The sequence below is a fragment of the Sturnira hondurensis genome, unplaced genomic scaffold (assembly GCF_014824575.4).
Source record: "Sturnira hondurensis isolate 20B ecotype Veracruz unplaced genomic scaffold, ASM1482457v3 Scaffold0011192, whole genome shotgun sequence".
Classification (NCBI taxonomy): Eukaryota; Metazoa; Chordata; class Mammalia; order Chiroptera; family Phyllostomidae; genus Sturnira; species Sturnira hondurensis.
The window spans coordinates 572,192-589,272 of NW_028083823.1; the positions used below are offsets into that span (position 1 = coordinate 572,192).

Genomic DNA, 17,081 nt, shown 5'->3' on the forward strand with positions numbered 1-17,081 from the left:
GTAAGTCAGGGTTCTCCAGAGAAACAGAACTGGTAGAATATTATCTATTTGTCTGTCTGTCTGTCTGTCTGTAAAGTAAAGAAATGTGTCGTGTGGTTATGAAGGCTCAAAAGTCCCCAAATCTGCATTTGGCGAGCTTGAGACCCAGGAGAGCTGATGTTGCAGGTTGAGTCCAAAGGCCAATAAGTTCAAGACCCAAGAAGTGAAGTTGAAGGCAGGGGAGAAACAGTGTTCCCCACTCAAACACAGTTGAGAATGAGGAGTTCCTTCTTCCTCAGAGTTGGGTCAGCATTTTTGTTCTATCCAGGCCTTCAACTGATTAGATGAGGCCCACCCACAGTAGCTAAGACCAACTGCTTCACTCAGGGAACTGTTTAAAATATTAATGTCATAGAAAAACAACCTGACATGCCCTCATAGAATAATGTTTGACTAAATATCTGTGTATCTTCTGGTGCAGTCAAGCTGATATATAAAATTATCCATCACTGTATTATTCGTAATGCAGAGTCAACAAATAACACTTCTAATGCCGTAATTTGCAAAAACTCTGGTTGATTTTTGATTCCCTTCATCTTTTAAAAATGCCACAGACGTAATAGTTATACCACTGATATTAGACAATAAGTTCTGACTCAGCATCAGTAATGAGCTTTCATTCATTCATTCATTCATTCATTCAACAAATTTCTTTTGAGTACATATTATATGCCAGGCATTTTTATATATCCTAAAATAAAAACCTGTCCCACAAACTCCTCACATACTCTTTTTTGCAGCTAAGTGTTATTCACTGTTCTATATAATCTTTTCTTTAACAATTAACATATGCAGTAAGCATGATGATATATTTATAAGGAAGCAGATCATGAGTAAAAGCAGTTGGTGACTTACTCTGTGTGTGTTTGCATATGTATAAAACTTATTTAATAAAGCAGCAGTGAAAAGTGATAGCAATCCAAAATCGGTATTATCTTATCAGTCCTTAATATCACATGTCTCTGGGCTGTTGACACTGTATTGCCTCACTGTTACAGATACTCTCTCCGTTAACTTTTTGCCATCACCAGCCATATTTTGCAGATGAAGAAGCTGTGAATTTGAGAGTCAGCGACATGCTCCAGCAAGCACACATCTCGTAATTAGCAGCCAGTGGCACTCTGATCCGGATTCCTCTCTGGGTAGTTTGGAAAGTTTGGCTGCACCATGAGCTCCTTCAGGGCAAAGACTGTTTAACTGCTTAGACACTGAATTTCACAGAGTAGGGGCTCAGGGACACTAGTTAAAATGTTGAAGGCCTCATTAAAAGCTTTATTTTGTTATTTCTCATTATTTCTCCAAATTAAAACAAGTGAGTAGGAGTGGATGTTGAATGTGTTTAAACTGGGTTTCCTTTAGAAGGATAAAAATCAGACACCCAATGGTGACAAATTATTCTTATCATTTTACTTTAATATGCACAAACATGAAACTAGGTATAAAAATCTCTATGCTTAAAGATATGCCTTTATAGCTGTCAAACTAACAATTTGTAAAGATGTGCAAATAAAACGATAACATTACAACTAAGAAGATTCGGTTGCACTTCAGATTATGCTTTTCCTCTTAAACATAATCACTTCTGACTGAGAATACATTGGCTGTCTCTTCTCTGTATGCTGAGATTCAAGTTCTCTGTCGAGTGCCACGCCTCCATTCCCTGATGCGTGTGGACCGTCTCAGGTCTGGACCACTCTTCTTTAGGAAACAGTTGGCACGCTTTAGTTCTCTGGGTGATTCATAAAGTAAGCTTCCTTTCAGGAAGCGGGAGGCATTATTTAAATACTGTCTGTCCTTTTAAATTAACTTGTGAAAAGGAAAGTGGTACTTTACTCTGATGTAGTTATTCTGGTTTCATGAAATAATACTTAAGGTCTCACTAATTTCAATACCTGAAGGTGCCAAAGTTTCATTGTAGTGAAATATTTTTCATTTCCCAGTCATCACTTTAAAAGGAAATTTTAGTTTTTGAAGCTGCTGAAATCAGTCACTGTGACTATATGCATGGACATGGGACAATTGTCCTTTTTACACTTGTACCGACCAGTCAGCAGCAGTCACACTCAGCATGATTCAAACCACGTGCAATTGTGCACACTGTATCTGTGTGGCTGTGGTGACCTATAGAGAGATCGTGAGAATCCTGGCAGTGCTTCCAATAATTTTCTCTGTTTTCCTTCTTTAAACTTTATTTTTAGTGTTGACATTATCACAGATTTTCCTCTTCTTTCCCCCTTTGGGCAGCCTGCACCTGGCCCCTACCCCCTTCCCTCTGGCCATCACCACACTGTTGTATTTCATTTAGATATAAACACAAGAACAAATGCAGATAGAGAATACAAATACAGAAAAGCACTTTAATAAACTGGGCAATACCTATGCCTCAGTGGCTGAACAATCAGCATGGTGAATCTTCACTGAAATCCTTCTGAGCATGTTGGCTGCTCTCCCATGGCACATCTTTCCTGCTTCTGTCTCAAATTGGACGTGACTTCAGAACATGTGGAACAGTGCACAGCCCTTGAGGAAAGCTACCTGGACTGACATTGATGCCAAGGCAATGCAGTGGTATGACAGGCCCTGGCAGGTAAGCAGCTACTCCATATGGGATGACTTGGGGTGGCTCACAGCTGAGGCCAAGGAGCTGGATGGACCAGCTCCCCTTTGCATTGAGAACCCCAAAGGACAAGCCCAGGTGAGATGGACTCTGGCAGGTCTCTGTCAGACCCATATTCTTGGTCACTGTTGGGAGGTGCGGAATGGTGTGTGGGCTGCAGTCCCCACTGGTGCCCTCTGGATGGGTGGCTCACATAGGTGGCCTTAGTTGTGTGAAAATTGGACTGGCCGTTGTACGTAGGGGTAGCCTAATTGCCTCTGTTTTGGCTGTGTGCTGTTGCAGCTTGTACTGCTGCTGCAGCAGCGCTTGTTTTAATTACTTATTGCTGTCGCGAGGGATGTCAAACTCATTTTCACCAGGGACCACATCAGCCTCGTGGTTGCCTTCAAAGGGCTGAATGTAACTTTAGGACTGTATTAATGTAACTACTCCTTAATAGTTAAGCAAGAGCTCGGCGCTGCTGCTGGGTAGAAACAAGGTGCCAAGCCAGATAACACAAGGTGGAGAGCTGGATTCAGCCTGTAGGCCTTGTGTTTGCCACCTGTGCTGTAGCCTAAACTGCTGTGGTGGTTTATGGGTGTAGGGCTCTGCCCTCCTTGTCTAGAGAACCTTGTGGAATACATCCTCAGATTATATGGTGAGGTACCCAGAGGGGTAGGTTGTAGTGTAAACAAAGGAAGTCTGGCTTCTTCACCTGGGTGTCTGGACAACTAAGGAAAGCAGTTTCCCATAACCTGGGGAATGGGCCTGATAAGCAGTGTTCTCAGAGCCTTGAGACTGGGTCCAATAAACTGTTCCCATAGCCTTGAGTGGGCTCACGTGCATAGTAGGAAGCTCTGTTTCATAATTCTGTTGGCATCCTGCTGGCTTTATTTGTCTCTAATATTTAACAAAATAAAAGCTCCCTGCTGGGTGCCATACAAAAGGAACAAATAACATACAAAAAGATACAAAGGGACACACAGCTTACAGCATGCGTGGCCCGCCCACCCGTGAATAAAGGTATGTCAAACATCCCCATGTCTCCGTGCATTTTCTTCCATCTCCAGGAATCTAAAGTGAACCTGCTAGGCCTTAACCAACTGCAACACATGAGCCTAGTCGAGCCATAGACTTTAGGGCAATAATAAATGGTTATTATTTTAAGCCATTGTGCTTTAAAGTAGTTATGAATCATTTTTGTAGCAAAAGACAGTAAATGTATGTGGCCCTTAAGTTCCTTCCTGCTGCTGTTTTCTGAAAAGCATCTTTAAAATGAGTTCTTTCCACCAAAATCGAGAGTGATAGCTTCCCTGCTTGTTTTTTCATAGCATTCTTTACTTCACTTATCCTAAGTCCACTTTTCTCTTGGTCATCTACCAGAAATTTTCACTTAATTGTCCTTGAAACTCTGACTCTAATTTTCTTCTTTCCTACTTTTTGATTTCTTACCTACCTCCTTTTCTCTTTTCAAATTATTTTTCCAAATATGTTTTGGCAGTTTTAATTTTCATCTTATATCCTGTTCTTTATCTTACTCACATCTACTCAGTGGTATGCTGGAGTCACATTGTACTGGTCGGCCAAAGCTAACTGTTCCATTTTCAGGAATTTTGTAAGCCAAATATTAAACACAAATGTCTTTGAAATCATCTATGGTGGAAGTATTTACACCACAGGAATTGTCAAACTACAAATCAGAGTTCCTTCCCCACCTACAGAGATTTGGTTGTTAAATATTCATTAGCACACCATACTTTATTGCCAAAACTCATTCTCCTAACAATCCCTGTCAGAGGGACAGACACACTGCCTGTAAGGTTGAGGGACTGAGAGGAGGGAGATAAAAGTGGTAGAATCTCTGGCTTTTGATTTCCTATCCATCTGTCCCATAAATGCAGGGATTTCTACAGCACCATTTCTGTTGTCTTCCTCTTTACTGGAGAAGGCATATGTACTCAAATGTGACCAAAAGTCTAGCAAAACTTTTTCTTCATTGAGGATATAATGAAAATCAGTTAATCCTTAGCCTTCAAAGACACTTTTATTTATGTTTACCATTGTATCAGAAGATGAAAAATGAAATAGTTATTTTCTTTGATCCTTGGCAGCTGGAGAAGAAAACAAAATGAGATGCTCTCAGGACTTTATATCTGGAGGTAGAGATGGGAAAAATTGGGAGACTTTAGAATTTATTCAGCTGCCAGTGTTGGTGGCAGATAGCCCTTACCCAGTTGGTTTTCTTTGATATCACCTTGGCTTTCTGATGCCCTAGCTTCCCTCTGTTCTTTCCTATTTTTCACTCCTGGTTCTCCAGCCTTCCTGTCAATTCTTTAAGGCATTGTATACCTTTGCAACAAATTTTGTTTTGATGGAGTTAAAGTCAGTTGCTGTTGTTTGCAATTAAGTACCCTGACTAAAACAAGTGGTGTGCTGAGAAATCCACAGGAGTGCTGCCAGCTGGTACCAGGGTCATGGAGTATACGTTGGTGCCACTAGTTGGTGTTGGTGGCTGGTTTATGTCATCATGTTCCCACCAAAGGAATTTCCTAAATTGAGAAGAATGTAGCTGAATTTCACCTTCAATTGTGCTTCTTCTATAACCCCTGAGCTCTTTATTTAAAGAACTAATATAACAATAAAGTATATGTGGTATGGAAATAGGATATATAATATAGAGGAAGGGATATAGTTGCTAACACTGAGAGAAATGAGGTACATGTTTCTCTCATTAATTTTTAATTATTTTCAATCATGGCCTAATCTAATATCTTCCTCACACTCCCCTTGCTTAAGTAGAGTAAAATTAACTCAATATTTATTGGCTGCTTATTCTCTGGGTGACTGGCTTTAGCTCCTGGACTCTTAAGCAACTTTGCATCAAAAGCACTAGCACCATTTAGTTTTTTATCTAGTAAGAGGTAGATACAGTAATGACTATATTTTCTTAGCATCTAGATTAATATTAGAAGAATGGCACCATCAGCCTGCCTTGTGACGTCTAGCAGAAAGCAGGACTCTGGATATCTGTCTTATTTTTTGTCCTTTCTTGTGTCAAAGCAAAAGCAAAAGGAAATGCAGGTAGTGGCAAAGTACTTCAGGTGTTCCTATTTTCTAATCGAAAGAGTGTTTTACTCTGCCAAAAGAGCTTTGAACATTCTTACACTTCCTTTGAGAATGCTGGATTGGAATTGCTTACTTCTGATAGTTGATGTGCATAAAATACTGGTCTACCTCACATTCAGCTGTTTTTCCTATTTGTATTACTGCAACAGGTTTATGTCCAATGGACTCAGGCATTCCAATACATTCTATTTTACAATCTTCCTTCAAAAAGACACATATGTTTATAATTGTATAAACTGCATTACACGTTTTCTTCTGACAGGAGAGAGTTTACATTTCTGACACCTTGTTTCTCCTCCACTATCATGGTCTTCCGGTGCAGGTGTCATGGGACACATTAATATTTTGCTATTACCACTATTCTGTAACATTATATTCTAGGTGCATTTGTTCTGTAGGCAACAGAGATATTCCTAAAAGTCATTCCTACATACTATAATAAGTCACAATATCCTAATTATACACAGAAATTATTGTCAACCACATAAAAACACGTCGCTGACTAAATCCACATTCCTATACTAAGTACATTCCTAGGACCCCTCCAAGGCCTTTGCATGTATGGATGTTTCATGTTATTAATAGTGACTCTCAGGTTTAAGCTTCACTTGCTTCACAGTTAAATCCATCTCTTAGTTGATTATATTATTTTTTTCTCCAAATGGATAGTCATACATTTCAAAATCATTTATTGACTGATCTATGCTTACTTAATTTACAATTTCACTGTTATCGTACACTCAATTCTCATATATAATAAGGCCCTTTCTGGACTCTATTTTTCCACCACTATATTTGTCTCTGCTTGTATCTTTATCACATTGTTTTATTTCCAATGACTTTGTAATATATTTTGATGACCAGTAGAGCAAAAGCTGCCACTACACTATTTAATATAGAGGCTTAAAATGAGCTTACTAAATTCTGTGAAAATTCCACCCAGGATTTTGATCAGAATCACATGTAATTTAATCAAGTCATCCCTTAAGATTTTCTTAAACTCTCCAGAATTAATTGCAGTTTGTAGGCTTCCCTCTCAACAAGTCTAAAAACTTAGCAAGCCTTTAATTTGTTCCACTTTCTTCCCTGTTCAACTCCAGCTATCATGTCAATATCTTCTGGAAATTCAGATCTAGTTTGCTATCCAACATTGTTTTTTAACAGTGAACACTCACTTATCTCAAAACTAACTTTTAGTAATCTTTTTGATTCACCATTGCTTCTTGTATCTCAATTCCTCTTAGATTTATTTTCTTCTGATTAATATGTCAGAGAGTATTTCATGAAGGGTTTTAATGCTTGAGATGTTCTGCACCATTTCAGCCTGATACTATCTTTCCTTTGCCCCCACACTTGAGTGATAGCTAAATAGAGTATTGGAAATCTGAGGGCAATGTTATTTTCTGTTAGTACTTACAAGATACTACTCCATGTGTCCTTTACCTAGTGATGCTAGTAAAAATTGTAGTATCACATTCTTAACCATTTAATACATATTGTTTCTTATCTCTGAAGGTTTTTAGTTATTTTTTTAAATCCTGGTTATCTGGAATATGTATTACACTCTGTGAGTGAAACACTTTTTAAAAATTATCCTGCTTAGTCCTCAGGAGATCTTTTCCTTTGTGGACTGCACTGGACAGTGGGTAACTTCATGACATCCTTGACCATCTCCTTTTTTCTGCCTGGTGGAGTAATCAGCACTGAGGGTGCACTACAATCAACTGCTGGGATACAACCCAGAAAAGCCTCACTCCATGCCTTTCACTGCGGCTTTTCAACTCTACTTCCTGACTCAGGTGAAATGGTTGCAGTATAGAGAGTAGTATCTAGTTTCCTCAGGAGGTGATAAGGAACTAAATGATGTTTCTCTGAAGTGTGGGAGATGTTTCTCTGAAGTGTGGGAGAAGCTTCCAGGGCGTGAATGTTGACCAATGAGAAATGAGAGGCAGGAGGGAACTTGGAAGATAAATACCACTGCCACGTTTTTTCACACTATCAACTGATCTGAGGCATACTTTTGTCTTCCAATGGACAAGTCCATTGTGCCTACCCAATCTTTGTGGTACATTGTGAAGTAGTAGCCAGCACAACAACACGTGCAATCACATTTCTTTACATCTTTCCTTGCCTGATAGTCTACTTTTTACCACCATCATTGCTTTGGGTTCATACCTTCTAACTAAAATCAGCACTTTAACAACATTTAAACTGATCCTCAGGCACTGTTTTTTAAGGATGGAAGGTAAGACTCATGTATTGATCAGTTCTGAGAATTGCCCCATCTACTTATTCTTTATTATATAATATTTCTATCTTCTCATATATTTTGTACATTTACTTCTTTGAGAATTTTGTCTCTTATATAGTATTTTTTAATTTTTCAATTACAGTTTATATTCAACAGTATTTTGTATTAATTTCAGGTGTACAGCATAGTAGTTAGACAATCACGCACTTTACCGAGTGTTCCCCTGACATCTCTCCTCTATTTTTTCAAAACTTATTAGAAGGTTGCAATTCCTATAATCTGTTGGTCCTATTTTATTATATTTTGGGAGAATTACTTTGCTTAACTTTGCACCTTACTAATTTTCTCTTTAGCAATGCTCACTCAGTTATTCAGTCCAGTTATTGAATATTTTATTTCAGTAATCAACAATCAATGTTTTAATTTCCATGATCTCCAGTTCATTATTTTATGGATGCAATATATTTTTACTGTCTGGGGATATTGCATATACTTATTTTAAAGTTATATTGTTACTCTACTAATGCATCGTCTTTGGTTATAAGTGGGGGTTTTGGCATGCTGGGAAATCGAAAGTCTACTGGCTAACACCATATTTTCTTTGCAAAAAAATTAAACATACTTTTATTTTGAAGGTTTAAAAACAGAGCTTAGACCAAAAATGGAATCACAAAGCCAAGTTTTTACTCTATGTATAGTAACTGAAATAATTCACAATTAGCTCAACTAATTCACACCCAGTAATGTAGATATTAATTACCATCTCCACTTGCAGATGAGGAAATGAGGCCCAGAGAGGTTACCTGACAATAAACACAAGGACATTTAACATGTGAATGTTGGAGCTGGGATTTAACCCAAGAGGCCTGGCATCAGAGCAAGTCAAAAAGCAATCTGCCTCAATGTATAAGACATTTGAACCTGTCTGGGTACTTTCCTAGAAAATTCAATTTTCCCATCATGTTAAAGGTGCAGTCAAAAGTGAGCTGAGCTCATTGTACACATTAAATATTTTCAATTAAAGTAACAATGATCTGAATAATAAGATAATGGCAGATTTAGTTCTTTGGGAAATAGACTTCTTTTTCCCCTAGATGTTAGCAAATCAAATGAAAATTCACTCAAAATTCAGACTAACATTATAATTATCATTCAAACAAATAAACCCAGTTTATGCCACTGTAAGCCATGTAAATAGTCCTTTATCTTACTGAAAAAAGCAGCCAAAAGAGAAATGACTCCAAGACTTGGTAGACTAGTGTTTAGGGGATGAAAATTGGTGGTTGACAATTATGTTCACACTCGCACAAATTTCTATCTTCCTAATCAGGTATTTGTATAAGAATTAAATTACATTTTTACAAGAATCTTAAGCATAATGCAATGTAAAAGATTTGTTTAATGGAGAAAGAATCATAAACAGGTCTCAGTCATTTTCTATCACACTAAAATTACACAAGTGATAAACATAATCTGAAGCTACCAGAGAGATCTGACAACCATTTCAGAGGGGAGTCCTGAAGGCCATGTGTTTCATATAGTAGGTGAATTTTAGACCAAAATTCAGTATGTACGTGAATTTATCAAAAATATTAATTGCCCTCTTATAAAATGTTAGATTTTCTGTTTCAGATTTTCTTGACACAATTTGTGAATAGATGCTGAGTGTTTCAAGGCTTAAAGGAATACTAATAATTCAGACTAGAGCTGAGAATGTCTTATAGTCTTTGATGAACTAGCTCAGAACCTACTCTCTGGAGTTTGGAAGTGGGTAATGTTCCCACTTGTGTTGCTGAGGAGATCCCAGCAGCATTTATACTTAGTGCACACATGGCTTCTCCCTTCCTTGAACAAATACGAGAGGAAAGGGAAGGAAAGGCTATTGGACAAGAGATAAAAACCACAATCTAAACTCCAAAAGGTGCCTCGTTCAGAGCATACCTGCAAGTTGGGGCACTCAACAGAGAGGTAGTTATATATCTGGAAGTTGTTCACAAATGATAAGATTTCTTATCATCCACTTAGATATTCTAAGCAAAATGGCTGAACTAACATAAGTCACTTAACATCTTTAATTTCTTCATCTATATAATGCCATTAACTAATGTCACCCCGATAAATTCAATAAAAATAAAAACATTTCTTCGTCTATAAAGCAGGACTAAGAGACTCAAACTTCTAGAGAAAATAAAAATATAGAACACATGCAAATTGGAAAGAGCTATATGATAAGTAAGGCATTACATTGAAAACTGTCACTAGGGAGTGGACACTTTGCTGAGCAACAATATTTATGCTGTGCATTAATTTAATTTATTTAATTAGTGCCAATTTAATTTATTTTCCTATCAGTTCAAGATGTTATAGCCAGAAGAAGAAGAAACAGACAAAGTTGGGTTACATATTGTTACCTCAGACACTATTTTTTTTTGCAAGGTGGCACACAGCTTATATAAAGTAAAACCTCTTTAAGTGAGATGTAATTTTTTGGAAAAGTGTTAAGGTTTCTATTCAGGACATTTGAATGAAACCAACCAAGGAGGGAAGAGTTGGTAGCTGTTGTGGCATAAGAGGCAATAGGAAGAATCTCAAGTCCCAAAGTATTCCCCATGACCAGTATGTAAAATTGACAGTTAAAAATTCATTATTTCATGTTGCTAAGGAGAAAAAAAGAAAAATACAGGTCCTATGCATTATGCTATATTTTAGGTAAGGATGCTATATATCTGTATATGCTTTTATATACACTAAGTGGGTGTTTGTGAGGACATGCAGAAAACTTCTAAGAAAATTACCTTTTAGAACATGGAGAAAATTGGAAAACTGGGAAACAATGTTAGAAAAAGGCTTCATCATAAGTTGTTATATAGGTTTTGTTTTCTGAACTTTGTGGATGTTATTTGTAATTTCAAAATTTAAAATAACAAATTCATTCTTTCAGAAGCCAGACTATGAATTAAAGAGAGAGGGAGCAGCCTAAAGGTGAAATAGACGTGAGATTTAGGAACTTGCGTACTTAGTGAACATCAAAGGGGAAATAGGTCATGTGGGACTAAACACAACACAGAGAGCCTACACTCTGGTCCTGAACACCAGGAAGGAACATGCAAACACCACCTACAAATCTAACTACCAATTATTTGTAAAACTGAAACGAAGGTACCTATCTCACAGTCTGTTGCTTAAATGTAATCACCTATGCGGTATGGATCACATAGTCCCCCAAAATGAGATGACAGAAGAGTAGAAACCATGCAAAGACATCACTTCCTCTGAAACCAGATGATTCTGACTCCATCACTTACTGGCTGTGTAGTTCCAGACAGTGACACTACTCTGAAACCGTTTTCTTAGAAGTAAAATAAGGGATGTGTATATTTCACAGGGGATGTGTATATTGTTAGAGTAACCCACACAAAATGTCTGGAAAGCACCAGAAACCATTCCTCACATATGCATGCATTTGGCAAATACTGGGTATTTAAAAACTGGGGGAATAGATAAATTTACTACTTTTAATTTTAAAAATTTCAATTCCAGTTTACAGTCAATATAATTTTATATTAGTTTCAGGTGTACAGCATGGTGGTTAGACAATCCTATATTTTACAAAGTGTTCCTACTGATATTTCCAGTATGGTGTTGAAAAATGCCTTCTCCTTATAGTCTTCTTGTGTCTGTTAGATATAAGAATCATAACTAACTGAATGCCCACAAAGGCACTTAAGGAATAAAGTTCACTGTATTTATTTCTCAAGAAGCCAGAAGTGGGATGGGGAAGAAACCTCATAGTTCATGCTTCTGGTTCAATTATAACAGGACTCTACACTGGTTTCTTCAATTCTCTTGGCCCTATCCTCACGGTTATACAGTGGCTGCCCTTGTACCTGGTGTCACACCCTCATACCAAAATCACAAACAGAATGACAAGAATAGGGACAAAATGATTACTCTTCACAAAGCTCATCACCTTATGAAGCAAGTAAAATTTTTATCACAAATCCAGGCTATTTTTATTTACAACTTAACTCAAAACCCTGTCATATCATCAACTCTGTCAGCAAGAGAGACTACCAAAACAAACATCCTGAATACATTGTTTGAAAAAATCTTTCATGATTGATTCAAACTAATTCTGTTTTGTGCCAAGGAACTGAACAGATTGTCACTCCAAGAAATGTAGTGTTCTCTTAGTAAGTAACAGGGGGTAAGATGACTGTGGGATTAGTGCTCGATAGTCAGCCATACTATTTTTGCTGAGATAATGAATTAAGTCATTAGTATCTTAGCCTAAATTAATTAAAGGAATTGCTTTCCTTTCTTTCAAAGCATTGTGGAGGCAGGGAAGTGGATGGTAAAACTACAACAAGCATATTGAACATAGAAAACAATTGAAATGTTAAAGATATTTGGCAGTTTAGGTAAATTTAAGGGCATGTTACTATGGACAAGGGGCAGCAAACATTTCAGGAAAAAACAAAATAATAAATATTTTAGGCTTTGTGGGGCATATGAACTCTGTCTCACCTACTAACTGTCCTAACTGTCATTGTAGCACACACCCAGCAATAGGATATATATATATATATATATATATATATATATGTGTGTGTGTGTGTGTGTGTGTGTGTGTGTGGTAATGACTCAGTTCCAGTAAAAGTCTGGATACTTGCCAGTTCAATAATAGCTATTGAGATACAGTACATTTTATGATGTTTGCTTCAGTACTTATATGAGCATGTGGCTCAATGAGTTTTTAAGTGGAGGCATCAGAATTATTTTCCAGTGCCCCAGGTGATCCAAGGTGCAGCCATGTTTGACAACCAGAATGCTAAAGAGTACTTCTCAGTTCATCATATTCATCACCTTCAGTCTTCTTAAACATAGACACTGATTGAGTAGGTCTGGGATAAGGCTTGAGATTTTGCATTGCTAACAAGTTCTCAGGTAACTGAGTTCTTCTCAAGTTCTCTGCCATGCTGCTCCATAGAACACATTTTGGGTAGCAAGGCACTTACTTGCATGGTTTTTCAATGCCAGGGATATTGAGGTCTTGCCCCAGAGGTTAATACAATTGGCATGGGATGTGGCTTAGGAATTGAGACTTCTAAAAGCTTTCTAGGATGTACTAATGTACAGCAAAGCTTGAAAATATCTGTTGGAAAGTGCATGGTAATTTATCAATTTGTATGTTATAAGTAGCCCTTTTGCTCATCCTCTGCTTTCAGTCTACACATTCCTCTCTTTTTTAGGTCCAAACATCCAGATGATGGTGGGGTCAGGATTAGTATCTCATCTTTTCACTCTTTCCCACCTCTGAGTAGTGGAATGTCGTTCAGGATGGAAAGATGAGGCTCAGGCACCTGGGTGTGGGCAGAGTAAGCAAAAAGTGTTCCAGGGGATGATTTAAAGGGAAGGCTGGTAGAGACAAATGGGGAATTACACAGACAGTTGTCACAGGAAACTCACCTCTAGACTTGGGCCTGAGTTTGGGGTAGCAGAAATAGCCAGCCAGCCATCCACCCTCCTGAGTCCTGGCAGCACCTGACAAATATGAAGGAATTTTCCTTCCTCAGATGCAGGGTGATGGTTGGTTGAAATGCAAGAGAGACCTCCAGTGGCAAAGTGTAGACATGAACTCTCCCCAAAGCATGAACACCACAAAGGAACTAAGACATGAGGAGATGATGACGATGACCATGATGATGGTGGTAAGGGAGGCTTACAAATCACCTGTCTGCTCTATGTGCTAGGCACTATGGTAAGCCCTGTCAAGTATTGACTCATTTAACCTCTCAGCAACCAAATTTTATAGTTATATTTAACAATTAAAAAGTGTCCAAACTGGGATTTGAACCCAGGCAATAAAGGTCAAGAAAGGCAATTACTGTGTAGGTAAGCTTGTGTATAGATTAGTAACTATTCAAAGCAATCAGCAAACTTTAAAAAGACTCAAGCTAGCCATGTGATATTGATGAGGTGCACAAATAAGCAATTTTTAACTTTTATCTTTGTAAGCACACCAGGCACAGAAGAAACATATTTTATTTTTTTGCAGGCAGGGACAACCTTAGGGATTAACATGGGTACAGATTTCACATGGTCACAAACAGTGTACTGAGAGGGAGGCGGAGTTTTTAAAAGGGAACATGAAAAACAAACATCTATAATTTCTTTGCGAGATCTTTTATTTTTAACTGGGGAATAATTTCTTTCTACCCGCAGCTGTGAAGACAAGGTAACAGACTAACTCCTCTCTCCATCATGCAGGAAGAAAGCAGGGGCCACTTTACGTTAGGAACAGGCTGAGTCTGAGATAGACTCTGAAGGAGACACAGGTGTCCACAGTCTGGAAGGGCGTCATGGTCCCAGTGGGACCAGCAGCCGCCTGGCTGTTCCAATACTTCAACCCAACCCCTAGTGTTAGCTGACCTGCACTTGGGGCTGGCTGGGCCATACTCTCTCTATACTATGTAGTGAGCTTATCCAGTCCCATGACCTCAAAGGCACCTATAACTGATGTCTCCCTGTGTGTATTTCCACCCCTGACCTCCAACCTGAGCTCTGTTCATTTACTTGCATGACATTTCCATTTGGACATCTGATGGGCATCTCAGATTCAACGTAACGGGCCTTCCCCACCCCTCATGTCTCCCTGCAGGGGTCCCCCGATTAATAAATAGCAACACCTTCAACCCAGGCAATTGACTTCAAACACTAGAAACTGCATTATTGTTGTCATTTGTCATTACTTGCCTCTGGTCCATAAGTAAATCTTGATTCATCCAAGTCCAGTAGAATTTGCCCATGTCTTCATTTCTTTAGCCTCCTCTTCAGTCCAACCCCACTTGTCTCTCACCAGGACAAGCTGCAGTATGTCCCAGCTGGCCTCCCACCTTCAACTCTCCCCTGCCCTGTACACTCTTCAAAACAAGCAGTCACTGACCTAACATTTGGTGGCATCTATTCTATTAAGTATTTAATATCGGAAATTGACCTCCAGTCATGATTTTATATTTTCCAGGCCTCTTACAGAGGTAAATGTTTGGCTACCATGTTGCTTTAAGCAAGAGAAATCACAGCTGCCTGTACAGTAAGGGCAGCCTGCTTGCCCAGCGTGGGTGACTATAGGAACTCACCCCATGTCTACAGGAAAGCCAGCCCAGCACTCAGAGGCATTATCACGGTGGCCCAGGGTGAGCTTGTCCAAGGCCCCCAACTAGCTACTGGAATGAACCATCAACATTTCAACAAAGCAAAGAGCCCTTTCATGTCAATCTCTGCCCAATTCAGTTCCCTTCAATTCTTCTCCAGAGGCAACTGCAACCCCGATTCTCGGGCTATGATTCCATACATACTTCCCCCCATTTTTCCACTCCACTTATTTATGTATTTTATTTTTACTGTTGACTTTTATACTTTTACCATGCACAGGTACCCACCTTCACTAGGACCCCGCCTCACCTACCCCCCTATACCACATTGTTTATAATAGAAAGATTAATTCTGCATTTTCCAGGGACCCACAGAATACCTCCTCCCTCCATCCAGGGTCCACAGATTATTTCCTCTTTCTATCCAGGGTCCAAAGAAAACCCCCTCCCTCCATCCAGGGTCCAGAAAACACCTCTTCCCTCCATCTTTGGAGATACCAAGTTGCACTTGACTGAAGCATTGAAGTTGGTGGGGGGGGGGAGGCGGTGGAGAGAATCCTGCATACCTGTTTTAAAATTTAAAAGGTGGTTCTGGCTGGTGTAGCTCAGTGGATTGAGCACGGCCTACGAACCAAACAACCGCAGTTCGATTTCCAGTCAAGGCACATGCCTGTGTTGCACAGGCCAGTTCCCAGCAGGGGGTGCATGAGAGGCAACCACACACTGATGTTTCTCTCCCTCTCTCCTTCCCTTCCCCTCTAAAGATAAATAAATTAAATCTTTTTTAAAAAAAACCCTTAAAAGGCAAAGGTTTTGCACACATGAATCAATGACACACCTTTATTTATTTAGGAACCAATAACTTTATTGGAAGAAATGGTAAAACTGGAACATAAAAGCTGAAGTGAACCTTTTAAAGGACAATATGGCAATAGGCATGCTCAGCACAGTGACCAGGGGAAGTTACCCCGAGGCTATCTGGGAGGCAGTCTCGGCTCAGTTCTTCTTGCTGTCACCCAGGGTGAGCTTGTCAAAGAGGAACTCTGCCAGGCCAGATTCTGGAGCTCCCATCTTGCGCAGCTGAGTAACATGGTCCCCCAACTCTTTAATGAACATCACCTGTTGGTGCAGGTAGTGACTCTCCAGGAAATCGCACAGGTGGCCGTCCCCCTTCTGGGTGGCCAGCTGGTGCAGATCAAGCAGGCTCTGGTTTACCACGATGGACAGGTGCAAGGCGCACTCCAGGGCCTTCAGGCCACTCTCCCACTTGTTGCGGTCAGGCCTGCTGAGGTCCCGCAGGCGGATTCGGCCCCCGCGCTGGTTCTGCAGCTGCATCAGCCTCTCCGCCAGTGCCCTCTCCTTGCCTGACTGCTGCAGGAGGAACTCAACCAAGTGCTTGCACGACACGCCATTGAAATAGGATGCCATGGACGTGTACACGTAGGAGGCGTAGAGCTGCAGGGCGATGTGGGTGTTGACATAGGCCTCACACTCAGGGTGGTAGTTCTGATGCACAAACGAGGCCGCAGGCGGGGTCGCCATGTCTGGAGGCACAGGCTTGGGGTAGCAAGACTAAGGCGGTGCGGAAGCAGGAGCTGCAGTCGAGCAGCAGTGGGGTCGATGGTGGAAGCTGTGGGCCCTCGGAGTGTCCCCGCTGTGGGTGACCTGGGCGGCCGGAGTCTGAATCTGTGGCGGACGCAGGGAGATGTCAGAGGGTCCCCTCCTGGAATCTGAGAGGGGGACACCTGCTGGACCGGATCTGAGACGGCACCGGAAATGGGGTCTGTTACTAGGGGAGGAGGGGAGGATGGAGGCAGTTTCCTGTGGCGAGAGAGGAGGATGAGGAGGAGCGGTGGGAGCCTTGTGTTCCAGGTTCCATCAGAGCCTGCTGAGGTCTAGTGACTTTTTGCTGAGC

The 17,081-nt window shown here is 40.0% G+C and overlaps 1 protein-coding gene across 1 annotated transcript; it reads right to left on the reverse strand.

Annotated features, from left to right (window-relative positions):
* Nucleotides 1-16,162: 16,162 nt before the first annotated feature.
* Nucleotides 16,163-16,708, reverse strand: LOC118996247 (ferritin heavy chain-like). The gene has a single exon (XM_037059551.1). The coding sequence runs from the start codon at nucleotides 16,706-16,708 to the stop codon at nucleotides 16,163-16,165; it is 546 nt and encodes a 181-aa protein (XP_036915446.1).
* Nucleotides 16,709-17,081: the final 373 nt, after the last annotated feature.